Here is a 27,725-nt window from a genome sequence, read left to right as displayed (position 1 = left end):
CTGTATTATTTTAAATCTTCCAAACTAGAGAAATATTTTGATCTATGTAAATTTACTGGAGGTAATGTGGATTGGCTCTTGTTAAGAGTATTGCTATAAGATTTCATCCATTTAGAGCATATTACATTTTATACTTATTAGAAATACATCCCAGTTTGATATTTTTTTTCATGGCTGATTGGAAAGGCATCTAAGTTAAATGTTAATTAAGATGGTGATAGTCTTTTTGTTAGAGAGGTGTACATCTTAATGATTGTGAATTGCTTAACTCTGATTTGACTACACTGCCATATTAAACCTTTTTTAGTAGCATAGATTTATTATTGCTGTATATTTGTATTTATCATCTTTAGTGAGACTGAGACTGATTTCTTAGAATTATTAACCTTTCCTTGTCTACTGGTCACCTTTGTTTTTGTTCTAGGTTTGTATTGTTAATTAAGCTAGCTTGTACAGTTGTAGCTTCCTTCATTCTCTGCTGGCTGCCATTCTGTACAGAAAGGGAGCAAACACTGCAAGTTCTAAGAAGACTCTTCCCAGTTGATCGTGGATTGTTTGAGGTATGTTTAAAAACTTTCTTCTTAGGGCACCTGGGTGGCTCAGCCGGTTGAGCTCAGTTGGTTGAACCCAACTCTTGACTTCAGCTCAGGTCATGATCTCAAGGTTCATGAGTTCGAACCCTATGTTGGGCTTGGTGCTATGCAGAGCTTGCTTGGGATTCTCTCTGCCCCTCCTCCTCTCTCTCTCAAAGTAAATAAACATTTAAACAAACAAAACAACTTCTTTCTCATTGGGGCACCTGGGTGGCTCAGTCAGTTGAGTGTCTGACTTCGGCTCAGGTCATGATCTTGTGGTTCGTAAGTTCGAACTCTGCATCAGTCTCTCTGCTGTCAGTGCAGAACCCACTTTGGATCTTCTGTCTCCCTCTCTGCCCCTCTATCACTCCCCCCGATAAATAAACATTAAAAAAAAAACCCTAAATTTTCTTCTCACTCTTTTCTTGTTACACTACCTGTGCTGTGAGTCCTGGGGATTTCATGTAGAAGACACACAAGGAATGTAACTTCAGCTACACTCCTTCCAGTCATCCCTTGCCAGTTATTTAATCCAGTATATAATCTAGCTCAGCTGTCATTTTCTAGTGCATTAAATGAATAGATAATATTTATGCCATCATGAAAGCCATAATTCAATTATACATTTTTATAATGAAATAGGATCCGTAGTGAAAGACAGCATGAGAAGTTGTAGCTACAAAGTTAACAGCTTTGTAATTTTTTGGTTTATATTCTCTTTTTAGTCTTAGGAAATTATTTATTAAACTAATAATCATGTTTGCTTCAGGAAGATCTCATAATTCCTTATATAACCTTCATCCATAGTAATTTTTAATGAGAATCTTTCATTTCATTTCATTTAATGCTAGCTTAATCACTCTTGTTAAACTTTTATTACATGGATAATTTGATGATTTAGACTTAGTAATTAAATTAAACAAACCATTTTTCTGAAACAAAAAGGCCTTTTAATAAAGTTAGACAGAGACAACATATTTAGAGATAATTTGCTTTTGATAAACATTTCTTTTAAAAAGAATTCGAAAAGTATATCTTTCTAATTTTTGAATATATAAATTGCTCTAGATTATCTTTTGGTGGATCTATAGGAGGATGGAACCAGCATTTTGAAAGAGATAAGAAAAGAGTTTGGTGTTGTGATGGAATAGGAATGTGTGACTTGTATGTTGATGGGGATACTGCTGCTGCTGATATTGATAATCACAAATAATCACTATTATTGTCACCACTCTTACTAGGTGCCACATACTTCACATGTGGTTTTATTTGATTCTTACGATAGCTCTGACTGAGTTATCTATTGTACCCACTTTATAGATTAGAAAACTGAGGTCACATGGGGCGCCTGGGTGGCTCAGTTGGCTAAGCATCTGACTTTGGCTCAGGTCATGATCTCGTGGCCCGTAAGTTTCAAGCCCCACGTCAGGCTCTATGCTGACAGCTTGGAGCCTGGAGCCTGTTTCAGATTCTGTGTCTCCCTCTCTCTCTGACCCTCCCCTGCTCATGGTCTGTCTCTGTCTCTCTGTCTCTGTCTCTCTCTCTCAAAAATAAAGATTAGAAAAAATTTTAGAAAACTCAGGTAAGAGATTCATGTAGCTTGTACATGGCAGAGCTGTGGTTTGAATTTTGAAAATTGTGTTCCTAACTTCTTTATATTTCCTCTAACCTTAAAGCCTATTTAAAGAAAAGTTTAATTCTCCATCTAAACTGCTTGGTTATTTGCCTCGTTTCTATTTCAGAAATAGTATTTATCATGATAATTATAAAAATGGGTATCATAATGTTTGATGGGGTTGCTGGTCACCTCCATTCACTTGTCCTCAAAATCTGAAGAGTATTTTCTTTGATCTGACAGAGGGAAGGAGGGTGGTACAGTTGTCAGTGATGGTTACTTTCTTGGTGTTATGCTTACACAGCTGTGAGTTAAGCAGCTGTGTAGAGGATGGGTTTCACGAGCAGAGAGCTGTAGTTACAAATTTAATTTTGAAAGTGATCCTACCACAACTGCTAATGTCTTTAAATGCCTTGATTTATTAGCAATTAACTCTTGTCATTGTTAGTTGCTAGTAAGTTATACTTGAGATAATTTTAGGTATGTGATAAAATGGGTCAAAAATGTATGTTCTATAAATTAGGAAAAAAATAAGATTTCCTAGAAAAATTTCCAAAGATGAATAAACTTCAGTATTTAGGGATCGTGTACTGCTGTTTGAAAAATAATGAACATTTCTTGGGAATGTCTGGATTATGGTTGGCTAGTGATATAGGTCAGTTTGCATTGCAAAAAATGAAGAATTTTTGTGTGTATGTGTGCGTGTGTGTGTGTGTGTGTGTGTGTTCCATGGAGAGTTTAATCAACTTAGTTATAAAATTGTGAACAAGAGCTTCATGTCTCAAAAGTTTAGAGATTATGGGCTGTACCTCGTAGAGTTTAATATTTCAGTAATATCAGAATGTGAAATTTTTTTTTTTAATATTTATTTATTTTTGAGACAGGGAGAGACAGCATGAACGGGGGAGGGTCAGAGAGAGAGGGAGACACAGAATCTGAAACCATCTCCAGGCTCTGAGCTGTCAGCACAGAGCCTGACACGGGGCTCGAACTCACAGACCGTGAGATCATGACCTGAGCTGAAGTCGGATGCTTAACCAACTGAGCTACCCAGGCACCCCTCAGAATGTAAAATTTAACAAATCTCTTTTCAGGATAAAGTAGCCAATATTTGGTGCAGCTTCAGTATCTTTCTGAAGATCAAGGAAATTTTGCCACACCACTTCCAGATAATAATCAGGTAAGAGATACAAAGTTTGTATATAATGTTATATAAGCTTCTCTCTAAAAGTGTTATGATAATAACTCATTTATCTGACATCATTAGGGAATGAGATGTTTTTCATTAGTGAATTTTCCATGTAACATAAACCTATCGCTCTACACAACGAAACTTTTATTTGTAATATTTTATGTGATAATCTTTCTGGATTGTTACCTACTTCCCTCCCCCTTAAACAAAGTCTACTAAATAGGATTAAACACTGTCTTGAAGAGTCATGATTTTCAGTGGTGTATATCAATCTGGGTTCAACCAGAGAAGAATCAGTAGGAGGTGTGTGGGTGCATGTGAATTTATTACAAGGCTTTGGTTTATACAGTTGCGGGGTCTGACTGAAGAGCGTGGAAGTCCACAAGGCAGGCATTCGGGAAGGAGTATCTAAAGGGGAAGGAAAAGCAATTCAAATCCAGTTGCTCTTTGGAATCTGAGTTTTGGGAAGCCCCAAGCCCTCTTTTCTTTTTAATTTTTTTAAATTAGCATTAATTTAATCAACATTTTAAATTAACAGTAATTAACATTAATTAACATTAATAAAAAATGTTAATTTATTTATTTTTGAAAGAGAGCGCACAAGCAGGGGAGGGGCAGAGAGACAGAGGGAGGCTCCAGGCTCTGAGCTGTCAGTACAGAGCCTAGTGTGGGGCTTGAACCCACGAACCGTGAGATCATGGCCTGAGCTGAAGTCTGTTGTTTAACTGAGCCACCAAGTGCCCCCAGGCGTAAGCCCTCTTTTAAAAGTCTTCTAGGGGCACCTGGGTGGCTCAGTTGGTTAAGCATCTGACTCTTGATTTTGGCTCAGTTTGTGATGTCACGGTTGTGAGATCAAGCCCCATGTGTGGAGTCTGCTTGGGATTCTCTCTCTCTCCTTCTCAAAATAAATAAACATTAAAAACACAAGTAAAAGTCTTCCAACTGATTAAGTCAGGCTGTTCAAGAATCTTAATTTTGATTAAGTTAAAAATCAGCTGAATAGGGACTTTGATTACATCTGCAAAAATCTCTTCCCAGCAACACCAGGATTAGTGTTTGAATAACTGGGAGAATGTGTATGTGTGCATGCTACAGAATGGGTGCTGCCTCCCTCTGTCCTCTAGTTCTTTTGAGAATATCCTGTGTAGCCCACTGTAGGAGGAAGCATACTAGAGAGAGAATTCAGGGAACTGTGGTTCAGCTAATCCGGGTTAACAACGCCACAAAGCCACCAATGGTGGGAAAATCAATTATTGTATTGTGTTGTAATACTCGTCTTCAGGGCTTGCAAAAGCCATTTGCCATGGTACTTAATGGCTCCAGATGGCTCTACCTTTTGAGTTCCTTTCCCTCCTTGCTCATCAGCCATTAGTAGGTGAGGCTCTAGCAGTGGCCCACTCCCTTTCTAACTTGTTCTTTCTGATTTATCATGGGCTTGAAAATCAGGTAATTAACTTTTGTGAGAAGAGGGCCAGAGAGATTCTCTTGCGAGTAAATGTTATGATTGTTTGTATTATATATTGTCCCTTTTATACCTGGTTGTGTTTTCTTAATTTTGAGTGTTTGATAATTGACTTTTAGTTATCTGTTTTTTGATTCTTTTCTATAAATAACATACATATTGTAATGTTGTTCTCTGTATTATGTAATCATGTATATATTAAAGTGGGTAAATATTTCAGTGCATGGATTTTATTTAAATGTTATTTGGTTTTAAATTTAAATTTTAATAAATAAAAATAGGAGTGCCTGGGTGGCTTAGTCGGTTGTGTCCAACTTCAGCTCAGGTCATGATCTCGTGGTTGATGAGCTCGAGCCCCGCATTGGGCTCTGTGCTGACAGCTCAGAGCCTGGAGCCTGCTTCTGATTCTGTGTCTCTCTCCCTCTCTGCCCTGCCCCCACTCATGCTCAGTCTCTCTCTGTCTAAAAATAAAATACACATTAAAAAATTTTTTAATTTTAATAAATAAAATATAACTTTAATTTTAAATCAACCTAAGTTGGTAAGTAATGTGATCCTTATACTAAAAAAATATTTCCTTGTTTTAGATACTGCTACCAAGAAAACAAATGTTTTATTTTTATTCGTTTTTTTAGCTTTTGTTTTACATTTTTGAGCCTGCTTCCTGCATGTGTAAAATTAACACTTCAGCCCTCTTCCAAAGGATTCAGATTTACTCTGGTAAGTTTCTTATTACTTTAAATACTTAATTCTTGCTGCAACTGGTAATTATATTCTTGCTCTGAATGGGACTTACTGGACTGAGAAATAATACATTCATTTATTTGGTGAGCATGTATTGAGTGTCTAACATACTTAGGTGCTAGGCTGAATAATCAGAATCTTTCAGTTTAACTCAACAATTATTTAACTTCTGCTTTGTATTAGTCAGTGAGAGAATACAAAGAAGAAAAGAGTGGTGACAGACATGTTTAAATAATTATACTATAAAGCAGATGGTATTAAGGTCTATTACACATTTAGTGTTGTAATAGTGTGGGAAAGGGAGATACTACTTTGGGGTCAGATTAAGAAAAAATTTTTTTAAGTTTATTTATTTATTTTGAGTGAGAAAGAGAGAGAGAATATCCCAAGCAGGCTCTGTGCTGTCAGCTCAGAGCCCAATACGGGGCTTGCTCTCACAAACTGAGATCACGACCTGAGTCGAAACCAAGAGTTGGATGCTTAACTGACTGAGCCATTCACATGCCCCTGGGGGCAGATTTTAGACAGCTTCTTAGAATAAGTGGGATTGGAGCCAAATTTTTTTTTTTAAAAAAAAATTTTTTTTTTCAACGTTTTTTTTTTTTTTTTTAATTTATTTTTGGGACAGAGAGAGACAGAGCATGAATGGGGGAGGGGCAGAGAGAGAGGGAGACACAGAATCGGAAACAGGCTCCAGGCTCTGAGCCATCAGCCCAGAGCCTGACGCGGGGCTCGAACTCACGGACCGCGAGATCGTGACCTGGCTGAAGTCGGACGCTTAACCGACTGCGCCACCCAGGCGCCCCGGATTGGAGCCAAATTTTGAAAGCTGGGCAAGATTTGAAATAGGAGGGGGTTATATAGCAGAAGAGAATGCAAGGCAGGAGGAAGAGCTTGCAGATACAGAGGCGGGAAAGGATAGGGGATGGTAATAATGGTTATTAAACAATGAAAGGTGTGTGTGTGTGTTGAGGTTAGGAGAGGGTATAGTGAGAGATAAGAGTCAAAAAGGATCAAACTGGGTAAGACTTTGAATGTTGGATTCAAAAAGCTGGAGTTTGATTTGTGTGCCAGAGGAGCCAAAAGACATCTTTGAGGAGAGTGGACAGATATCTGTTTTAGGAAGGTGACTTGTGTTAGTTTGAGGATGAATTGGTTATATTTCCTACAACTTAGGATGTCTCTGAATAGGTTCACAATATCCTCCTTGGCTGTATTTCTGTAGTGTCTAAAATTTTGTTCCTTTGTGCCTTGATCAATGAAATGACATTTTATTTATTTACTATTTTTTAAAGTTTATTTATTGATATTGAGAGAGAGAGAGAGAGAGAGAGAGAGAGAGAGAGGGAGAGAGACAGCATGAGCAGGGGCGGGGCAGAGAGAGAGGGAGAAAGTCCCAAGCAGGTTCTGCACTGTCAGTGCAGAGCCTGTCACTGGACTCAGTCTCACCAACTGAGATCATGACCTGAGCCAAAGTCGGACACTTAACTGACTGAGCTACCCAGGCACCCCTATAAAATGACATTTTAAAAATATCTTTTTAAAATACCAAGAAAATTTAGGTTATGAAAACAAAAGTCTTAGTGGACTTAAAAGGAGACAACACTTTAGAAATTATGGTTTCAGTTTGGGGACTGCCACTTATTTACATTGCATTTTGAAAACAAGCCAGAACATAACGGTAAATACTGCAAAAGTATGTATGAGTACCACAGTGTGAAAAGGATGGTTTCATTTCCTCTTTGCTTTTTTATTACCGTTTCATTGACAGCTTCTCTTGTTTCATTCTGAGAGTGAACTCAGCATTGTAAGTCATCGACAGTTAATATTCTATAGGATTTTTAGAACAGAAGGAATCTGGTTAGTAATGCTCTGATGTCTTCAGTAGGCTTAACTTGAAATATTTGCAGGCTTACATGAGATTATACTATTTTTCTAAGAAATAACATACTAATAAAGGTAGATTTCACAGATAAGCAAATGAAATTTCAGAACTTAAGTAACCGTAGCAGTGTTAGAGGTAATTACTTTTAGGATTATAAGCCAGGAAAAACATATTTTCCTGTATTTTCCTAATTTTTTATTTTCCTAATTCCTATTTCCTAATTTTTCTTATTTTCCTATTTCTGTTTGCTATTTTTTTAAGTTTATTTATTTATTTTGAGAGAGAGAGAGAGGGAGGGAGGGAGAAAACATGATTGGGGGAGGGGGAGAGAGACAATCCACTTGGGATTCTGACAGGCTCTGCACTGTCAGCTCAGAGCCTGATGCGGGGCTCAAGCTCACGAACCGTGAGATCATGACCTGAGCCTAAATCGGGAGTCGAATGCTTAACCGACTGATCTACCCAGGTGCCGCTGTTTGCTATGTTTTAATACAAGCCACTATGTTTAAAAAACTAAAAAAGATTTATATTAATGACTTCTGTAATTTTATTTGTGTTGATGTTTTGAATTTTTACTGATTACTTCTGAGAACTTTGAAATCATATCCCATTATAATTATTTTCAAGTGTATTCCTTTCAGTAAAGATTGAATTATTTCTCAACATAAGTCTGTAATTGAGGTAATTGATAGTGTGAACACTAATATATCTATAGCAGCAAAGTGATTGTCTTTAATTTATTCAAGTAGTATTTTTCGAATGCCCTCTAATGTGCGAGGAGGTCCTTTTCTAGGTACTGGTGTGTAAGTGAATGGCAGGTAACCTCCCTGTTCTCTTAATTGGGGTTTTTCATGCTAGTGGCAGGAAAGGATAAGCAACAAAATCGATCTGTTAACCAGGAAATATCTGGGAGTGATTAGGGTTATTAAGAAAATAGCATTAGGCGAAAAGAGTGCTGATGGATTTGGTTAGATTGAGGTAAGTGACATTTGAGCCTAGAACTGAATGGCCAGAAGGAGCCATTCACAAGATCTGTGCTCTGACTTGATAAAATGTTTTTCTTTAAAGCATGAACACATTGGCATATTTGGCACATAGACAGGTATGAAATGGCTGGTATGAAGTGAGTGAGGGAGGCAGTAAGAAATAGGCTGGAACAGGAAGGCAGGACCCATATAGGAGTTTGGATTTCATTCTTAGTGTTCATGGGAAGCTACCTGAGGACCTTAAATAGGGAAATTTACATGATCTGGTGTGGTGGCTGAGTGCACAGTGGACTGTAGGAGGCAAGAGTGTAGTTACCAATTAGGAGGCTGTGGCAGGAGTCCAAGAGAAAGATGAGTGTGGCTTAGACCACTCCTGTGCCACCATCAGCAGAGGGCAGTGGAAAGAAGTAGGTAGATAATGTATTTAGAAGGTGGTGTAAATAGGATTTGCTCTGGGTTGGATTTGTGTAGATAGATGTCCAATATGCAGATCATAACCTTCTGAAAATAGATCTAAATAATTCTGATTTAAAACCCCAAATAACAAATGATTACTTTATAAAATATTCAATATATTTTATTGAAATGTACATTTTAAAAACACTAAAATAGATTTGTCTTGCTAGTTTTAGATTTTGAACTTCTTGTCCTTCCTTCAATGCTTTTTAATTAATTTAATTTAATTTAATTTAATTGTTAGAGATTCCAAGGGAGGATGAAGGTATGATTGTTGTGTCTGAAGTATATAGTAGTTTTATTCATAACTGAGTCTGAATGAACTTGTTTTTGATGGCTAAGTATAGCTATATAATGATTGTTTTTTTAATAAATGTTTTACTAAATTTGAATAAAATTATGCATATTAGTGTTGTGTGGGTATTTTCTTTCTAGATAGAAGCTACATTAAGCTTTAAAATTTTACTTAAAATGACTTTATTTAGATTCATATTTAAACTGCTGTTATGATTGACAAGCTGTTATATCTCATTCTTCCCCCTTTTTCCTTAAAGGTTAGCTGTGCACTATCATTCTTTTTATTTTCTTTCCAAGTACATGAAAAGTCCATTCTCTTGGTATCATTGTAAGTAAAAATGTTTCAAGTATGTGTTTTATTTATTTATTATTATATGTTTATAATATATACATAAATTTGTTACCTAATATAATCACCTAAGTGACAAATGTTATGTAGTTGGATAAAATTATTCATAACATTGTATTTTTCCAGAATGATTTCTTACAATTTTACTTCTTTATAAAATATAATATTTTAAATTGAAAAGGCTTCATACAATTATTACTAACACACTTATTTCTGTCTGTTTCTTCATATATATTTTTTATATGCTAATAAAAATATGTCTTCTAAAGAGCTTTTCCTCAGATTGGAGGCTGTTTTATCATCTTTGCCTTTTTCATTTCATTCATTTCCACATCTATTCAGTAGCTTTGTTCTCTGTTCTTTCACCTCTTGAGGGGCTTTCATATGTTGGCTCCGTTCAGTTTCTTTTGTCAAAATCTTTGTTTAGACACGATTGGCCATTCTTTTTTTTTATTTAAAAAAAAATTTTTTTTTTCAACATTTATTTATTTTTGGGACAGAGAGAGACAGAGCATGAACGGGGGAGGGGCAGAGAGAGAGGGAGACACAGAATCGGAAACAGGCTCCAGGCTCTGAGCCATCAGCCCAGAGCCTGACGCGGGGCTCGAACTCACGGACCGCGAGATCGTGACCTGGCTGAAGTCGGACGCCCAACCGACTGCGCCACCCAGGCGCCCATGATTGGCCATTCTTAATCAGACTGCTTTGTCTTAAGAGCATTAAAATTTTTTCCTGGTCATCATAGTTCATCATAGGTATTGGGTGACAGTGGAGGTATATTATCCCAACATTAAAATAGTGTTTACCCAGAACACATTGGAATACTTGAATCCTGCCCTAGATCAATCCTAGCCTGTGACTCTTCCATGCCTTATCCTGTGTTCGTTAGGTTCCTGTGGAAGAGCCATGGACAGAATAACCAATGACAAATGGAAAAAGTATTGCTTTTGTTAGGTGGAGCTTTGGACTAAGATCTCAGTGCAGAGCTTGCTCTGAGCTGGGCTGGCCTATGTGGAAGGCTTCTTTGCTTGAAACAAAACTGTCTCACATCATTGCAGACTAGGAGGACAGTTTAGTTTCATCCTCCAAAGTCTAAACCTGAGTTAGTTCCTACCACTATTAAGTGAGGCTTGGCTGACCCTCCACAAATTCCTGGTGCCAGGTGATGGAACTATGGAAAGGTTTGCTTTCAAATTCCCCAGAATTTCTCCCCCATACAAAGGCAGCCCATTCAGTGATCTGTAATCTGACCATACATAGTAGCTCTTGGGCCCTGAATTTCTTTTTTTTTTTTAATTAAAAAAAAAAAATTTTTTTTTTAACATTTATTTTTGAGAGGGGGAGAGAGAGAGAGAGAGAGAGAGAGAGCGAGCATGAGTGGGGGAGGGGCAGAGAGAGAGGGAGACACAGAGTCCGAAGCAGTCTCAGGCTCTGAGCTGTCAGCACAGAGCCTGATGCGGGGCTCGAACTCACAGACTGTGAGATCATGACCTGAGCTGAAGTCGGACGCTCAACCGACTAAGCCACCCAGGCGCCCCGGGCCCTGAATTGCTTGGAGTTCCTGCTCTACAACTGTACTTATGTCACTTATAACAGTGCGTGGCTTTAATATAATTTTGATAAAATATTTTAAAGTTAGCATTGAAAGTTTTTCTTGACCTGGTCCTAGCTAATCTATCGCTAAACAAATATATCATTCAATAAATGTTCAGTGAGTGCCTACTGGTTGTCAGGTACTGTTCTGCACACTTGGTATGTATCCATGAACAAAACAGACAAAAATTCCTACGTTCTTAGCTTTTATTCTCAAGGACAGACACTAATAAATAAAAATAAGAAATTAAACAGTGTGTGAGAAGGTAATAAAGGCCATGAGGGAGAAATAAAACAGGATAAGGGAAGTTGGGAGTATTGGAGGTGGGGTTACAGGAGAAGTACAGGTTGTAATCTCAATACAGATGGGTAAGCCTCATTGAGGAGATATTTGAGGGGACTGGAGATGATGAGGAAATTAGCTGTGTGGATATTTGGGATAATAACATTCTAGATGAAGAGAACAGCCTGTGTGAAGGTCCTAAGATGGGAGTATGCCTGGTATGTTTAGTGAACAACAGAATGGCCAATGTGGCCAGAATGGGGTGGTCAAGGTAGGGGGTAATAGAAGGTGAAGTTAAAGAGGTAACAGAGGTATAAATTCTATAGGACCTTGTAGGCCACATTAGGAACTTTGGCTTTTATTCTAAAGGAAGTGGGGAGCCTTGGAAGGGTGTTGGGGAATAAGCATGATCTGACGATGTTTTATTTTTAAAATATTTTTTAATGTTTATTTATTTTTGAAAGAGAGACAGAATGAGAGCAGGGGAGGGGCAGAGAGAGAGAGGGAGACACAGAGTCTGAAGCAGGCTCCAGGCTCTGAGCTGTCAGCACAGAGCCTGATGCGGGGCTCGAACTCACACATCGCGAGATCTTGACCTGAGCCAAAATCGGATGCTTAACTGACTGAGCCATCCAGGCACCCCTGACTTGATGTTTTAAAAGGATCCACTCTGCTTGTCAAATTATACACATTAAATAAATATGTGCGATTCTTTGTGTATCAATTATACCTCAATGAAGTTAAAAAAAAAAAAATAAAAGCATTCTGGCTACAGGTCGAGAATAGATTATATGGAGCAAGAAAACACAGAAACCACTTAGAAGGCTGTTACCATAATCCAGGTGAGAGGTGGTGGTGATTGGGATCAAGGTAGTAATAGTGGAAGAAGTGAGAAGTGGCCATTGTGAATATATAAATAGAGCCAGAAGGGTTTCTGATGATTTGTATGTAGCATGTAAGAGAAAAAGAAAAATCAAAGGTGTGTCAATGGGTTTTGGCTTGGAACTAGAAGGATAGAATAGTGATTGACTGAAGTCGGGAAGAATGCCATTGAAACAGGATCAGGGGGCGCCTGGGTGGTGCAGTCGGTTAAGCATCCGACTTCAGCCAGGTCACGATCTCGCGGTCCGTGAGTTCGAGCCCCGCGTCGGGCTCTGGGCTGATGGCTCGGAGCCTGGAGCCTGTTTCCGATTCTGTGTCTCCCTCTCTCTGTGCCCCTCCCCCGTTCATGCTCTGTCTCTCTCTGTCCCAAAAATAAATAAATAAAAAAAAAAAAAAAAAAAAAAAAGAAACAGGATCAGGCTAGGTGTACACCTGGTGAGACCAAGTTCAGTGTTGGACAGATCTTTGGATATTGAAACAGAGATATTGGGTTAGCATTTAGATTTAAGTCTAGGTTGGATATATGAGAGGGGTTTGAGCTAAAGATAGAAATTTAGTAGTTTGTCAGTAGAGAGGACCAAGTCATGAGACTGGATGACATAATCAAAGGAGCGAGTATATATAGAGACAAGAACCAGGGACTGAGTCCTGGGCCACACAATGTTAAGAGGTCTTAGGAGAAGAGGCAAATAGGAATGGTTAGTGATGTAGGATGAAAAACCACAAGGTTGATATCCTGGAAGCTGACTAAAGAAGATATTTAAGGTCATGGGTCACCTATCTTACACCATTCGCAAAAATTAACTTGAAATGGAGTAGAGACTTAAATGTGGGATGCCTGGATGGCTCAGTCGGTTGAGCATCTGACTCTTGATTTAGGCTCAGGTCATGATTCCAGGATCATGGGATAGAGCCCTGTGTTGGTCTCCATGCTGAGTGTGGTGTCTGCTTGAGATTTTCTCTCCCTCTGCCCCCTGCCCCCAATAATAAAAAAAGACTTAAATGCAAGACCTGAAACCATAAAACTCCTAAAAGAAAAAGCTCCTTGACATTGGTCTTGGCATGATCTTTTGGATAAGACACCAAAAACACAAAGAACAAAAGCAAAAATAAATAAGCGGGATGACATCAAACTAAGAAGCTTCTGTATAACAAAGGAAATGAGTAACAAAATGAAAAGGCAGTCTGTGGAATGGGAGAACATATTTGCAAACCATATACCTGATCAGGAATTAACACCCAAAATATATAAGGAATTCATACAACTCATTAGTAAAAAAAAAAACAATTTTATTGAAAATGGTCAAAGGACCTTAATAGATACTTTCCCAAAGAAGATATACAACAGGTACATGAAAAGGTGTTCAACATCACTAATCATCTGGAAAATGCAAATCAAAACCATAATGAGATATCACTTCACACATGTCAGAATGGTTCTTATCAAACAGACAAGAGAGAACAAGTGCTGGTAAGGATGTGGAGGAAAGGGAACTCTACATTCTTGTTGGGAATGTAAATTGGTATAGCCACCATGGAAAACACTGTAGAAGTTCCTCAAAAAATTAAAATATTACTATATATTTTGTATATTTCATATAATTTGAATCATACAATATGTGGCTTTTTGTGCCTGATTTCTTTTATGTAATATTTTCAAGGTTAATCCATGTTGTAGCAGGTATCAATACTCATTTTTATGCCTGAATAATACTGCATCGTATGGATTTACGACATTTTGTTCATCCATGCATCAATTGGTGAACGTTTGAGTTTTCACCTTTTGGTTATTGTGAGTAGTGCCACTATGAACATTCTTGCATATTCGTTTGAACATTTGTTTTTAGTACTCTTTTTTTTTTTTTCAAGTTTATTTATTTTGGCAGAGAGAGAGAGAGAGCATGTGCGCACAGGAGGGGTGGGGCAGAGAGAGGGGGAGAGAGAATCCCAAGTAAGCTCTTTGTTGTCAGCACAGAGAGCCTGATGCAGGGCTCAGTCCCAGGAACCATGAGATCATAACCTGAGTGGAAATCAAGAGTTGGATGCTTAACTGACTGACCCACCCAGGTGCCCCAGTACTCTTGAGTCTATACCCAGAAGTGAGATTTCTGGGTCATATAGTAATTCTATATTCAACTGACTGAGGAACCATGAAACTTTTCCACAACAGCTATACCATTTTGCATTCCTACCAGTAATGTAATGTATGAGGTTTCCAGTTTCTCTACATCCTTTCCAGCTCTTGTTGTTTTCCTTTTTTTTTTCCCCATCCTAGTTGTATGAAGTGGTATTTCATTGTGGTTCTGATTTGCATTTCCCTAATAACTAGTGCTTTTGAGCATTTTTTTTAAAGTTTTAAAATCTTTTAAAAGTTTTCTATTTTGATGAAGTTCAATTTATCTATTATTTCTTTTGTTGCTTAGGCTTTGGTGTCAGATCTAACAAACTATTGCCAAATCCAACATAATAAAGAGTTAGTCTCAGGGCGCCTGGGTGGCGCAGTCGGTTAAGCGTCCGACTTCAGCCAGGTCACGATCTCGCGGTCCGTGAGTTCGAGCCCCGCGTCAGGCTCTGGGCTGATGGCTCAGAGCCTGGAGCCTGTTTCCGCTTCTGTGTCTCCCTCTGTCTCTGCCCCTCCCCCGTTCATGCTCTGTCTCTCTCTGTCCCAAAAATAAATTAAAAACGTTGAAAAAAAAAAAAAAAAAAGAGTTAGTCTCATGTTATTTCTAAGAATTTTATGAATTTAGATCTTATATTTAGATTTTTGATCCATTTTGAATTAATTTTTGTATATGGTATGAGATGGGTTCTTTAGGTGAGTTTTGCTGAAAAGGGGAGAAAAAATAAGAGCAACAGCTGTTAGAGAAAGTAGAGTCAAGTGAGGTTTTTTTTTTTTAAATGTTTATTTTTGTGAGAGAGACAGAGTGAATGGGGGAGGGGCAGAGAGAGGGAGGGAGAGAGAGAATCCCAAGCAGGCGCTGCACTGTCAGCACAAAGCCCAATTCAGGGCTCGAACCCACAAACTGCGAGATCATGACCTGATCTCACAAGAGTCAGATGCTCAACTGACTGAGCCACTCATGTACCCGTTTGTTTTAAGATAGGAGAAATCATGGTGTGGGAATGGTCAGTAGAGAGGGAACATTAATGATAGAGGAGGGAGGTAGGAGTTGTTGGAGCAAATTCCTTGGAAAGGGAGGTGGGATAGGACCTAGAGCACAAATGGAACTGGCATTGGACAGATGCATGAGTTTTCATTTTAATAAATAGAGGGAATAGGGTAGATAGGTACAGATGCTGGGGAGAGAGTAGATGTGATGGTGGCATCTGTGAAAGTTCTTTTAATTGCTTCAGTTTTCTCAGTGAAGTGGAAGGCAAGGCCATTGGGCAAGAATGTGTTGGAGCTTTGGGGATTATGAGGAGAGAGAAGGTGTGAATTATTCTAAGGAGACACAGAATGTGAACAGACTAGAGAAATACATAGTAGGTGTTGGACACACTCGAATATCATGATCATATATTTAAAGTGAAAATAGTGTGGGTAAATGTTTTTCTCAAGAGCAGTTCCTCACTATGGTTGGAATAAGTACAAGTGGAGAGTTGGGTCTTTCCAGGTTTATGGTTTTGTCTAGTGAGGATAATGGGCTTGCTCGGGGCTTACGAGTGAATGCAGGGCGGTATTATAATGATTGACCTTAGAATTTAAACTGCTTGGTTAAGAAGGGGGAAAGACTTCAAAGGAGTGAGGCAAAGTGAAAAGGTGGTAGGAATAATGGATTGAAAGTCTTGATGGGATAAAAGATTGTTTGGAGTGCTGAAAATGTAGGAGATAGTGGTCAGGATGCAGTTGATGGGTTGTGATTATGGAGGGTTTGCAGTCCTGAGTATGACCCTAAGGTGTAGGGATGAAGATGTGATCACCAGAAGAGAGGAGCTCCAGCAAATGAGAAGTCAGGATGTTGGAAGATCACTTATGTCTATGTAAAAATTGCCAGGAATTAAGATGAGTAGGGTTGTAGAGAGTGACAGTAAGGAGTTGAAATGATTGAGTAATGAGGGAAGTGACCTTGTGGTTGGTGGATGGTAACAAAGATGAGGACTAATAGGGATGAAGCCCGATGACATGAGATTCAAAGGTGGAGACTGGTCGGGCCGAGAGAGGGAGAACTGGTGTGGAAGAAGTGATAAAGACCAAGGATGCTATCTCCCTCTGGGTCCATTTGTTTGAAGGCTGTGGAAACAACAAAACAGGCACAGTTGAGAGGGCAGAGGGACAGCATTTTCCTCAGCGGGAGGGAGCCAAGGTTTGTTTTGAACAAGGCGATAAAGGGAAAGATTCAAAGAGGCTGAGGATGCAGAGGATTTTGGTACTTGATTATAAATATTAAGTACCTTGAGGTCAAGGGCTGAGTTATATTCCTCTTTGTATTCCTTTCAGAGTAGTGCTTATACGTAATGAGTTTTCCACAAATGCTTATATTCAGTAAGTGAATATTGAATGAATAAATGGGAGTTTTGACCCAGAAAGAGAAATAATGTTTATTGAGCACCTACTATGTGTATATTTTTAACATAAATACATTCTGATTTAAAAAGCATCAAGCAGTGAAACTGAAAGTTCTAGTATTTTCTTTTAGTGCAGTAGTTTTCAATTGGTTTGTAACCCCACACTTTACATCTCATATGCTAGTTGATATGGGGGAAAGTCATCCTTCTAAAAAGGAGAATGCTCAAAGCTTCTAAAATAAGGAGACCCAAAACAACTATAACAACAAGTATTGTACACAAGTAATGTACCACAATCAGTAGTAAACGTTAGAAACACAGAAATAATCATGTTAAAAAATTAGGTAATACTAGTAAAAGAGTTCTTTCAACTACTTAACAATACAAGTATTATTATTTCCATTTATACATAAGAAAAAAAGGCAAAATTAATCATTTGTTCAAAGTCATACAGTAATAAGTGGCAGAGATGGGACTAAGACTCAGGTCCTCTTCTACTTGAACATTGCCACAGTAGAATCCAGAAGGTAATGAGACCAGGGTGGGTGGTAAGGTCACAGAGTTGGGACCCATAATCCTAAACTCTATAATAAAGTTCCTTTTATTGGCATTATGCTTCCTCTTCCTATACTATTGTTCTTTTCCTGTAGTTGCTTCTTACTTTTTTTCCCCTCTTTTCTTTTATTCTACCATTATCAGCTTGTTTCCTCTTGTAAGTTTTATCTCTGTTGTTCTTGCTTCAGTGGCAGAAGATGATCTTGTCTGTTACAACTTTAATTTTTAACTTATATTAGTAATATGTATCATGGAGGATCATACAAAAGAAGTTTGAATACCACTATACTGGAAATTGATTTATTTCCCAAGTAGGATGAAACACAAAAAAACTATCTCTGAATGTTTGGATCTGTTTATCAGATCCTTTCTTTAAGCTGCTGTTTGTAGGCTAGAAAAAAAATGTTCCATTAATGGAATATTGAAAGAAGCAGTTTTTCAGTTATTATGAGGAGTAGATACCTTCTCTATGTTTAGACTCACTTAGTTTGGATTGATAGGTATTAAAAAAAATGAATCAGTGATCTATATGGAGACCTTACTGGCTGTTTTTTATTTGTTTGTTTGTTTGTTTAGCTACCCCGAAGATCAGACAGATAAAATGTATTTATATTTTTCACAAGAATAGAAATTCTGTCAGATTAAAATATTTTTTTTTCTTTATCATTTTAGACCAGTCTGCTTAGTTTTAAGTGAAATTCCTTTTATGTCTACCTGGTTTTTACTTGTGTCAACATTTAGGTGAGTCAAACCAATATTCATATAGTATTTTCAGTATACTTCTTATAAACTCATTTAAAACTTTTTTCAGAGTGATGTGATTTGAACTGGCAATTCTCTTTTGATGTTTTTTCTGTTTTTCCCTTACAGTATGCTACCTCTTCTACTGAAGGATGAACTCCTAATGCCCTTAGTTGTGACAACGATCGCATTTTTTATAGCTTGTGCAACTTCCTTTTCAATATTTGAAAAGACTTCTGAAGAAGAACTTCAGTTGAAATCCTTTTCCCTTTCTGTTAGGAAATATCTTCCATGTTTTACATTTCTTTCCAGAATTATACAATATTTGGTAAGTTGTTCAGATTTTAAGGAATGGTACTTAGCATGGCACTATTTAAAAAAAAAATGTAATACCTTTTTTCTTTTATAGCTTTTTTGAGATATAACTCACATAAATTCACCCATAAAGTCCACCCATTTAAAGTATGCAATTCACTGGTTTTAAGTATGTACGTAGAGTTGTACAACCATGACCATAACCTAATTTTACACTATTACCCCAAAAAGGAACCCTGTTCCCATTAGCAGCCATTTTCCATTCCACTCTAATCTCCAGCCTTGGACAGCCAGTAATCTACTTTCTCTACCTATATATTTGCCTATCTGGACATTTCATATAAGTGGAATGTATTATTCTGCTAGGGCTGCCATAGCAAAATACCACAGACCAGATGGCTGACGCAACAGAAATTTATTTTCTTACAGTTCTAGAGGTTAGAAGTCCAAAATCAAGGTGCCTCATCAAGGTTTCTGGTGAGGTCTCTCTTTCTGGGTTATAGGCAACCTTGCTGTGTCCTCATGGGGCTGCTTCTTTGTGTGGGTGTGTAGAGACTTTGGTGTTTCTTCCTCTTCTTTTTATTTATTATTTTTTAAAAATTTATTTAAAAAAATGTTTTTTCTCTTCCTCTTCTTATAAGGACACTGGTCCTATCAAATTAGGGTCCCACCCTTATGACCTCATTTAAGCTTCCTAAAGTTTGTGATTCCAAATGTAGTCACATTGGGGTTGGGGCTGCAACATGAATTTTGCCGGGACATAGTTCAGTCCATAACATGGAATCATAGGAAATAGAGTCTTTTGTGACTGGCTACTTTCACTTAGCATAACGTTTTTGAGGTTCATCTGTGTTGTAGCATGTATCAGTACTTCATTATTTTTTATTTCCATACTATATTTCATTTTAATAGATACAGCACATTTTGTTTATTCATCAGTTGATGGGCATTAGGTTGATCCTACTTTTTGGCTGTTGTGAATAATGCTGCTCTGAAGGTTTGTGTATAAATTTATCAGCATATTGTTTTCATTTCCCTTGAATGTACCCTTAGGAGTGGTAGTTCTGTGTTTAACATTTTGAGAAACTGTTGGCCAAAGTGCTACATGATTTTACATTCCCACCAGCAATATATGCCGGTTCTAATTTCTCCATATTCATGATGGTACTTGTTACTGTCTTTTTTATTATAGCTGTCCTGGTGGGAGTGAAGTCTCAGTGAGGTTTTGATTTGTATTTTCCTAGTTACTAATTATGTTGAGCATCTTTTTATTTGCCTATTGGCCATTTGTATATCTTCTTTGAAGAAATGCTTATTCAGATACTTTGCCCATTTTTAATTGGGTTGCCTTTTTATTTTTGAGTTGTAAGAGTTCTTTATACATTCTTGATACAGGTCCCTTACTAGATAGGACTTGCAAATATTTTTTTCATAATCTGTAGGTTCCTCCTTCACTTGTTAATGGTATTGTTTCCAGCATGAAAGTTTTTTTTTTATTTTTATGAAGTCCAATATGTCTATTTCTTTGTCTTTTGTTGTTGTTATATATATATATATATATTTTTTTTTTTTTTAAAGTAAGCTCTGTTTCCCTCCTGGGGTTTGAACTCACGACCCTGGGTTCAAGCGTTGCATGCTCTACTGACTGAGTCAGCCAGATCCCCTGTGCTTTTGATGTCTTATCTAAGAAACCATTGTGTAAAGGTCATGATTTACCCTTATGTTTTCTTTTGAGAGTTTTATTTTCATCTTGAGGGGGCACCTGGCTAGCTCAGTTGGAGGAGTGTGTAACTATTTTCATTTTTATTATTATTTTTTTTTACAAACACAACTTCAGTTTATTCTTTAGTTCAAAACAAAACAAAACAAAACAAAACAAATCACTTGACAGGCTTAGCTCTCTAGGAGATCTTTATATGGCAAAGTACAAGTTTAAAAAAAATCCACAAAAGCGTGAAATTTTATCCTATGGCTATTGCAACTGGGTGTATTTAGAGGACCTTTATTTTGTTTAATAGCAATTATATTGAAGTTCAACACAAAATTCACCTTTTTATGGTGTATAATTCAGTATCTTTTAGTATTATGCACAGAGTTGTGTAATCATTATCACTATCTAGTATTAGGACATTTCAGCACTCCAAAAATAAACCCTGTACCCATTAGCAGTTGCTTTCTGCCCCTTCTCCCCAACCCTTGACATACTACTTTTGTGTGTATGGATTTGCCTATTCTGGATATTTCATATAAATGGAATCATATGAAATGTGGTCTTTTGTGACTGGTTCCTTTCACTGGGCATGTTTTCAGGGTTCAACTATGTTGTAGCATGTATCAGTACTTCATTACTTTTTATGGCTAAAAACTATTCAGTTATATGGATACACCACAATTTCTTTATCCATTCATCAGTTGATGGATATGTGGGCTCTTTCTACCTTTTGGTTACTATGAATAATAGCTGTGAACATCCATGTATAGGTTTTTGTGTGGTGATATGTCTTCAGATACCTTGAGGATATTCCTAGAAGTAGAATTGCTAGTTATTCTATGTTCAACATTTTGAGAAGCTGTCAGGTTGTCTTCCAAGGTTTGCATACCATTTTACAATCCCATCAGCAGTGTTATAAGGGTTCCAGTATCTCCACATCCTCACTGACACTCGTTACTGTCTTTTTAATCACCCTAATGCATTTAGATTTGCATTTTTCTTTTCTTTTTTTTACATTTACATCCAAATTATTTAGCATATAGTGCAACAGTGATTTCAGGAGTAGATTCCTTAATGCCCCTTACCCATTTAGCCCATCCCCCGTCCCACAACCCCTCCAGTAACCCTCTGTTTGTTCTCCATATTTAAGAGTCTCTTACGCTTTTGTCCCCCTCCCTGTTTTTATATTATTTTTGTTTCCCTTCCCTTATGTTCATCTGTTTTGTCTCTTAAAGTCCTCATATGAGTGAAGTCATATGATATTTGTCTTTCTGTGACTAATTTCGCTTAGCATAATACCCTCCAGTTCCATCCACGTAGTTGCAAATGGCAAGGTTTCATTCTTTTTGATTGCTGAGTAATACTCCATTTATATATATACCACATCTTCTTTATCCATTCACCCATCGATGGACATTTGGGCTCTTTCCATACTTTGGCTATTGTTGATAGTGCTGCTATAAACATGGGGGTGCATGTGTCCCTTTGAAACAGCACACCTGTATCCTATCAATAAATGCCTAGTAGTGCAATTGCTGGGTCGTAGGGTAGTTCTATTTTTAGTTTTTTGAGGGACCTCCATACTGTTTTCCAGAGTGACTACACCAGCTTGCATTCCCAGAGGAGTAACTCTTGATCTCAGGGTCGTGAGTTTGAGCTCCACATTGGGTGTAGAGATTACTTAACAAAAAAATCTTAAAAGAAATGTTTTAATTTTAGGTCACTGATTCTCTTTGAGTTAATTTTCATATATGCTGTGAGGTAGGAGTCCAACTTTATTCAGTTGTTCCAGCACCAATGAATTGTGTTGGTACCTTTGTTGAAAATCAGCTGATCCATGGGGCGCCTGGGTGGCTCAGTCAGTTAAGTGGCTGACTTCAGCTTAGGTCATGATCTCGCAGTCTGTGAGTTCAAGCCCCACGTCGGGCTCTGTGCTGACAGCTCAGAGCCTGGAGCCTGCTTCCGATTCTGTGTCTCCCTCTCTTTCTGCCCCTTGCCTGCTTGCTCTCTGTCTCTTTCTCTCAAAAATAATAAACATTTAAAAAGTTTAAAAAATAATAAAAAAAAAAAAGAAAAAGAAAATCAACTGATCCTAAATATAAGGATCCTAAAAATCAATTGATCCTAAATCAATCCTATTCCACAGATACATATGTGTATCATTATGCCAGTACTACACTGTCTTCATTACTATAGCTCTGTAGTTAGTTTTAAAATTCAGAACGTGAGGGGCGCCTGGGTGGCTCAGTCGGTTAAGCGGCCGACTTCAGCTCAGGTCACGATCTCGCGGTCCGTGAGTTCGAGCCCCGCATCGGGCTCTGGCCTGATGGCTCAGAACCTGGGAGCCTGCTTCCGATTCTGTCTCCCTCTCTCTCTGCCCCTCCCCCGTTCATGCTCTGTCTCTCTCTGTCTCAAAAATAAATAAAACGTTAAAAAAAAAAAAATTTAAAAAAAAAAAAAATTCAGAACGTGAGCCCTCCAACTTTGTTTTTTCTCATGATTGTTTTAGCTATTTTATGTTCCATATCACTTTTTGCATCAGCTTGTCAATTTCTCCAAAAGCCCAGCTGAGATTTTGATAAGGATTACTTTGATTCTGTATATCAATTTGTGGAATATTGCCATCTTAATAAGATTTAGTCTTCCAAATCCATGAACATAGTATACATTCCCATTAATTTAGAAAATCTGTAATTTTCTTCAACAGTGTACGGGTCTTATGTACTTATGTTAAATTTATTTCTAAGTATTCTTTATGATGTTTTTCTAAATGGAATTGTTTTCTTAATTTTGTTTTTATAATGTTCATTACTACTGTATACAGATACACTTGACTTTAAAAAAAAATTTTTTTTAACGTTTATTTATTTTTGAAAGAGAAAGAGTGCAAGCAGGGGGTGGGGGTGGGGGGCGGGGGTGAGGGGCAGAGAGAGAGGGAGACACAGAATCCAAAGTAGGCGCCAGGCCCTGAGCTGTCAGTATGGAGCCTGACATGGGACTCAAACCCACAAACTGCAAGATCATGACCTGAGCCAAAATCAAGAGTTGTACACTTTAACCAACTGAGCCACCCAGGCACCCCTGGTGTTCTGTTTTCTATTTCATTGATTTGGTTCTAATTTTCTTCTTTCTCATGCTGCCTTTGGTTTGGTTTACTCTTTATCTAGTTTCTTAAATTTCAAATTCAGGTGATTGATTTAAAAATTTTCTTCCATTTTTATAAAGGCATTCAAACCTGTAAATTTTACTATGTCATATTAAGCCAGCTTTCCATAAATTTTGACATTTGCTTTTCTGTTGAGTTAAAAATACAGTCCATTTCCGGGGCGCCTGGGTGGCGCAGTCGGTTAAGCGTCCGACTTCAGCCAGGTCACGATCTCGCGGTCCGTGAGTTCGAGCCCCGCGTCAGGCTCTGGGCTGATGGCTCGGAGCCTGGAGCCTGTTTCCGATTCTGTGTCTCCCTCTCTCTCTGCCCCTCCCCCGTTCATGCTCTGTCTCTCTCTGTCCCAAAAATAAATAAAAAACGTTGGGAAAAAAAAAAATTAAAAAAAAAAATAGTCCATTTCCATTGTGATTTCTTCTTTGGTTCATGAATTACTTAGAAACTTGTTCAGTTTCCAAATATTTGGGGATTTCCCAGATTTCTTCCTGTTTTTGTATTCTCATTTAATTCCAATGTGTTTATGGAGTGCCTGGGTGGCTCGGTCGGTCAAATGACTTTGGCTCAGGTCATGATCTCACGGTTCGTGAGTTCAAGCCCCGCATTGGGCTCCATGCTGACAGGTCAGAGCCTAGAGCCTGCTTCAGATTCTGTGTCATCCTATATCTTTGCCCCTCCCCTGCTCTTACTCTGTCTCTCAAAAATAAGCAAACATTAAAAAATTTTTAAAAATTCCAATGTATTTAGAGAACATACTTGTATTATCTCAGTGTTTTCAAATTATCAACTGTGCTTTATGTTGGGTTTTTCCTGTTTTTGAGGGGTATTTTTGCTAGAAATGGAATTGTCTTTTTCTTTCAGCAATTTGAATGTCATCCATCTTACTGCCTTGTGGCCTCAATGTTTTCTGATGAGAAGTCAGCTGTTAATCTTACTAAGGATAGCTTGTATGCATATTTTTAGATGCTTATTATATGTCCATTTGAATATGAGTCTGGAGTTTAGGGGAGAGAGGTCCAGGCTGGATGAGCTCACAAAAGGTGTGAGTATAGAAGATGACTAAGTACTGAGTCTTGGGATACTACAGTACATAGAGGTAGGGGACATAAGGAGCCATCATAGTTGTCTGAGAAGGATTAACTGGTGGAGGATTAACAGTAGGAGAGTATGGTGTTATGGAAGTCAAGTGAAGGAAGTGTGTCAGGAAGATGGGAGTAATGTGCTATTTCAGATGCTGTTGAGAGATCAAATAAGGTGATAAGAAATAACCAGTGGAAGTCATTATGGATCCTTGATCAGGGCAGTTTCATTGGAGCAACTGAGGTGAAAGTCTAATTGGTGTGGATTTACTAATGAAATGGGAGGAGAATTGGATGCATTAAGTTATAGGCAACTCCTTTGGGAAACTTTGCTGTAAATAGGAGCAAATGGGGTAATAGCTAGAGTTTGTTTAAAATGGAAGGAATTTTAGTATGTCCCTTAACACTGATTCAGCATCATAGTATCATGATATTTCAACCAGCCCTGTATTTCTTAAGTTTGAAACTTTAAATTTGATTATTTCAATTCAGAAGTTAGAAATTTTCACTTTACACTAAGATTGACTCAGGGGATTTTCCCTTTGGAGGGTATTTGTAGCCGTTTATACCTGAGTCTTTTTTGGTTACTATCCCTAAGCTCTGGAATGAGCACTGCATACTCTATTCAGGTCGTTAAATCCTGCCATTAAAACATCTTTTAGGGTTCCATTTTTGTCCCACCTTTTTCATGAAAGTCACCAGCAATGGTTTCTCAGTGCTTGCTTAGAAAGCAAGTAAATGTGGAAATATAGAACATTTACTTAAGCAGCTTCTGTGTCAAGAAAACTGACTGCTACACAATTACAATAAATGCAGTATTTTTACTACTCATTTTGGCCTTTAATAAAATGTGACCTTGTGATTTTAACTAGTTCATGCATTTCCCTAATTAAATTGAAAACTCTTTGAGGCCAGAAGATTACATTTTCTTTCATATGCCCCACCATGATTTACTACAGCATTAGCTCATTGAATGTTGCATGAACATGAAATATTACTATTTGCCATGGAAGAGTTTTTTATAGATGGGTTCTTAGATTAGCTTAGAACTTTATATTTTATAAGGACTCAGGGCCCTGGAGTGTAGCCTGAATTTAACCCTGACTAGCAGTATTGTCTGTTCCAGGTAACTTTTAAGTACTTGGGTGGTATTAAGTATGACAGGAATTCTCAGGCTTTGGCTACACATGGGAATCACTTGGAAGCCTTTAAATCCTGAGGCCTACCCTAGAAACTGATTTAATTGGTCTGAAGTATGGCCTGGTCATAGAGATTTTTAACCCTCCACTGATGATTCTAACATGCAGCCTAGGAGGAAGAAATCCACCATTAGAAGAGATTGGAGTCCCACCCTTCACCTTCAGTTCTGCTCACTTACAGCTATAAGTAAATGTTACCAGTACATTTAATCTTTTATATTATTCAGTAATTTGTTTTTTCCCTCCTTGTAGTTTCTTATCTCAGTCATCACTATGGTACTTCTGACACTGATAACTGTCACACTGGATCCTCCTCAGAAATTACCGGACTTATTTTCTGTATTGGTTTGTTTTGTATCCTGCTTACATTTCCTGTTCTTCTTAGTCTACTTTAACATTATAATCATGTGGGATTCCAAAAGTGGGAGAAATCAGAAGAAAATCAACTAGGTACATCTGCAAACACGTGAAAATATTAACAGTGCTTAAACGGTTTTTGAACTTTTTGCTGTGTATAAATAAAATTATCATTTTGAGGATCATGGAATTACAGGAAAAAGATGGTGAAAAGTCATTGTTGTCTATACAGAATAAATCTATATGGGATCCAAGCCCAGTGGAGGCTTTTATTTTCTAACTATTGAGTGGCCAAGACATACTGTAGTTTTATAATATTCAGTTATCCAAGTGGGAAAATAAGAGAAAATGCCCTTAATCCCAGTATTTACTCAGGAAATATACAAGTTGTTGTCTTAAAGAAAATCTGCAAATCCAGTGAACTTACTGGGAGAATTTAACCCTTCTTTTTAAAGGAAATTACTAATTTTGGTATTTAAATTTCATTTTCCTTCCTTGGAATACAAGTAATGTGTATTTCATTCTTTAGATATCTATCTCAGGGTTTAAATTTGTGACAATCTTTTAAATGACTGTGAGAAGGCAATTTAAACTGCTTGAAGTTTGAACATGCCTCATTACATGGTACAAATTTGAATTTCTTTTTAACAGGCAGAGAGGTTAAACCATGTTCTTATTTTTTCCAAAATGCCGATTTACTTAAATGCAATTTAACAGTGAATTTTCTTGAATTTAAATCTAAGTGGTTTGAGTGATGTCTTTTTAATTACTCATGATCACTAGTTCTAAACTTCCAGGATCATTCTGTTTAAGTTAAATGGTCTTATGCAGGATTTCATCCTTCTGATCTTTTTATTGTTGTTGTGACGTGGTTCAGGATAACCACTTCCATAGCATTGATTCATATCATGTTTCATATTGACTTGGCTCTGTTAATAATGTATCATTCTATATTAGGAGAAGCTCATCTTTACTATCATATTCAATTGGTAAAAATAATGTATCATATCGATGTTATAGTTTCTTATGTAAAGATGTGTTGTCTAGATGTGTTGTCTTTACTCTCTGTGATAAGAATAAAACAATTATTTTCACATCAACATGTGTTTTTAATGAATATATTTCTTTCATAAGATAGCCATTAAAGTATATTGACTGGTGATACATTTTAAAACAATGAGCACATATACACAAAGAAAATTTGGTTCTAGACATGGACAGCCACAGGCTGATACAAGAAGGTATGTACTTCTAAGTCTGATGAAGTAAATAGATTTAGACAAAGCAAAAATCAGGAAGTATTTCTTTTTCGAAGCAAATGTGCATAAAGACTCAAAGGGCAGGTCAGCACAGAAAAGCAGCCTTGAATCACTGCCGAATCAGCAGGAACACTGCTGTCCATGGTCACCATCTGTAATCACTGTGCCCAAATGTCAGCATCTTGGCTGGCTGGTGTAGTCCTATTTTTTTTATTTTTTATTTTTTGGAATAGCATACATAGGTTTAACACAGGATGTTGATTTAAATCAATGATGAGGAAGTTCTAACTTCTAAATAACTGGAACAGAGAAACATTTGAAAAGTATTATGTAAATATTAATAAAATAGAATATGTACATATTCAAAGGATGTTATGGGCAAATTCTTTAAATATACATTTTCTAGATGATTTAACCTAATCATATTGAGTTAACATTGTAGCTTTTATGGAGACTTGTAGCAATTATAAGTCAAGTATGTCTTAACTATCTGTTAGAAACCAATTTAAGAAGAGTCCACTCTG

At 37.4% G+C, this 27,725-nt stretch overlaps 1 protein-coding gene across 11 annotated transcripts in view; it reads left to right on the top strand.

Annotated features, from left to right (window-relative positions):
• The window catches only part of ALG6 (ALG6 alpha-1,3-glucosyltransferase), a 67,451-nt gene extending 40,415 nt beyond the window's left edge, over window positions 1–27,036 (top strand). For 10 of the 11 annotated variants that reach the window (XM_058717145.1, XM_058717143.1, XM_058717147.1 and 7 more), the window contains 7 exons: window positions 425–560; window positions 3,285–3,370; window positions 5,432–5,564; window positions 9,470–9,540; window positions 18,053–18,121; window positions 18,251–18,449; window positions 25,838–27,036. In XM_058717145.1, coding sequence (XP_058573128.1) covers window positions 425–560; window positions 3,285–3,370; window positions 5,432–5,564; window positions 9,470–9,540; window positions 18,053–18,121; window positions 18,251–18,449; window positions 25,838–26,035 — 892 coding nt within the window. In that variant the 3' untranslated portion in view covers window positions 26,036–27,036. The remainder of the gene's footprint in view (window positions 1–424; window positions 561–3,284; window positions 3,371–5,431; window positions 5,565–9,469; window positions 9,541–18,052; window positions 18,122–18,250; window positions 18,450–25,837) is intronic. The other variant, XM_058717148.1, reaches the window with a different exon arrangement.
• Window positions 27,037–27,725: the final 689 nt, after the last annotated feature.

The sequence above is a fragment of the Neofelis nebulosa genome, chromosome 2 (assembly GCF_028018385.1).
Source record: "Neofelis nebulosa isolate mNeoNeb1 chromosome 2, mNeoNeb1.pri, whole genome shotgun sequence".
NCBI classification, from domain to species: domain Eukaryota; kingdom Metazoa; phylum Chordata; class Mammalia; order Carnivora; family Felidae; genus Neofelis; species Neofelis nebulosa.
The sequence above is the reverse complement of the archived record's forward strand: the minus strand, read 5'-3'. Positions and strand labels throughout refer to the sequence as shown.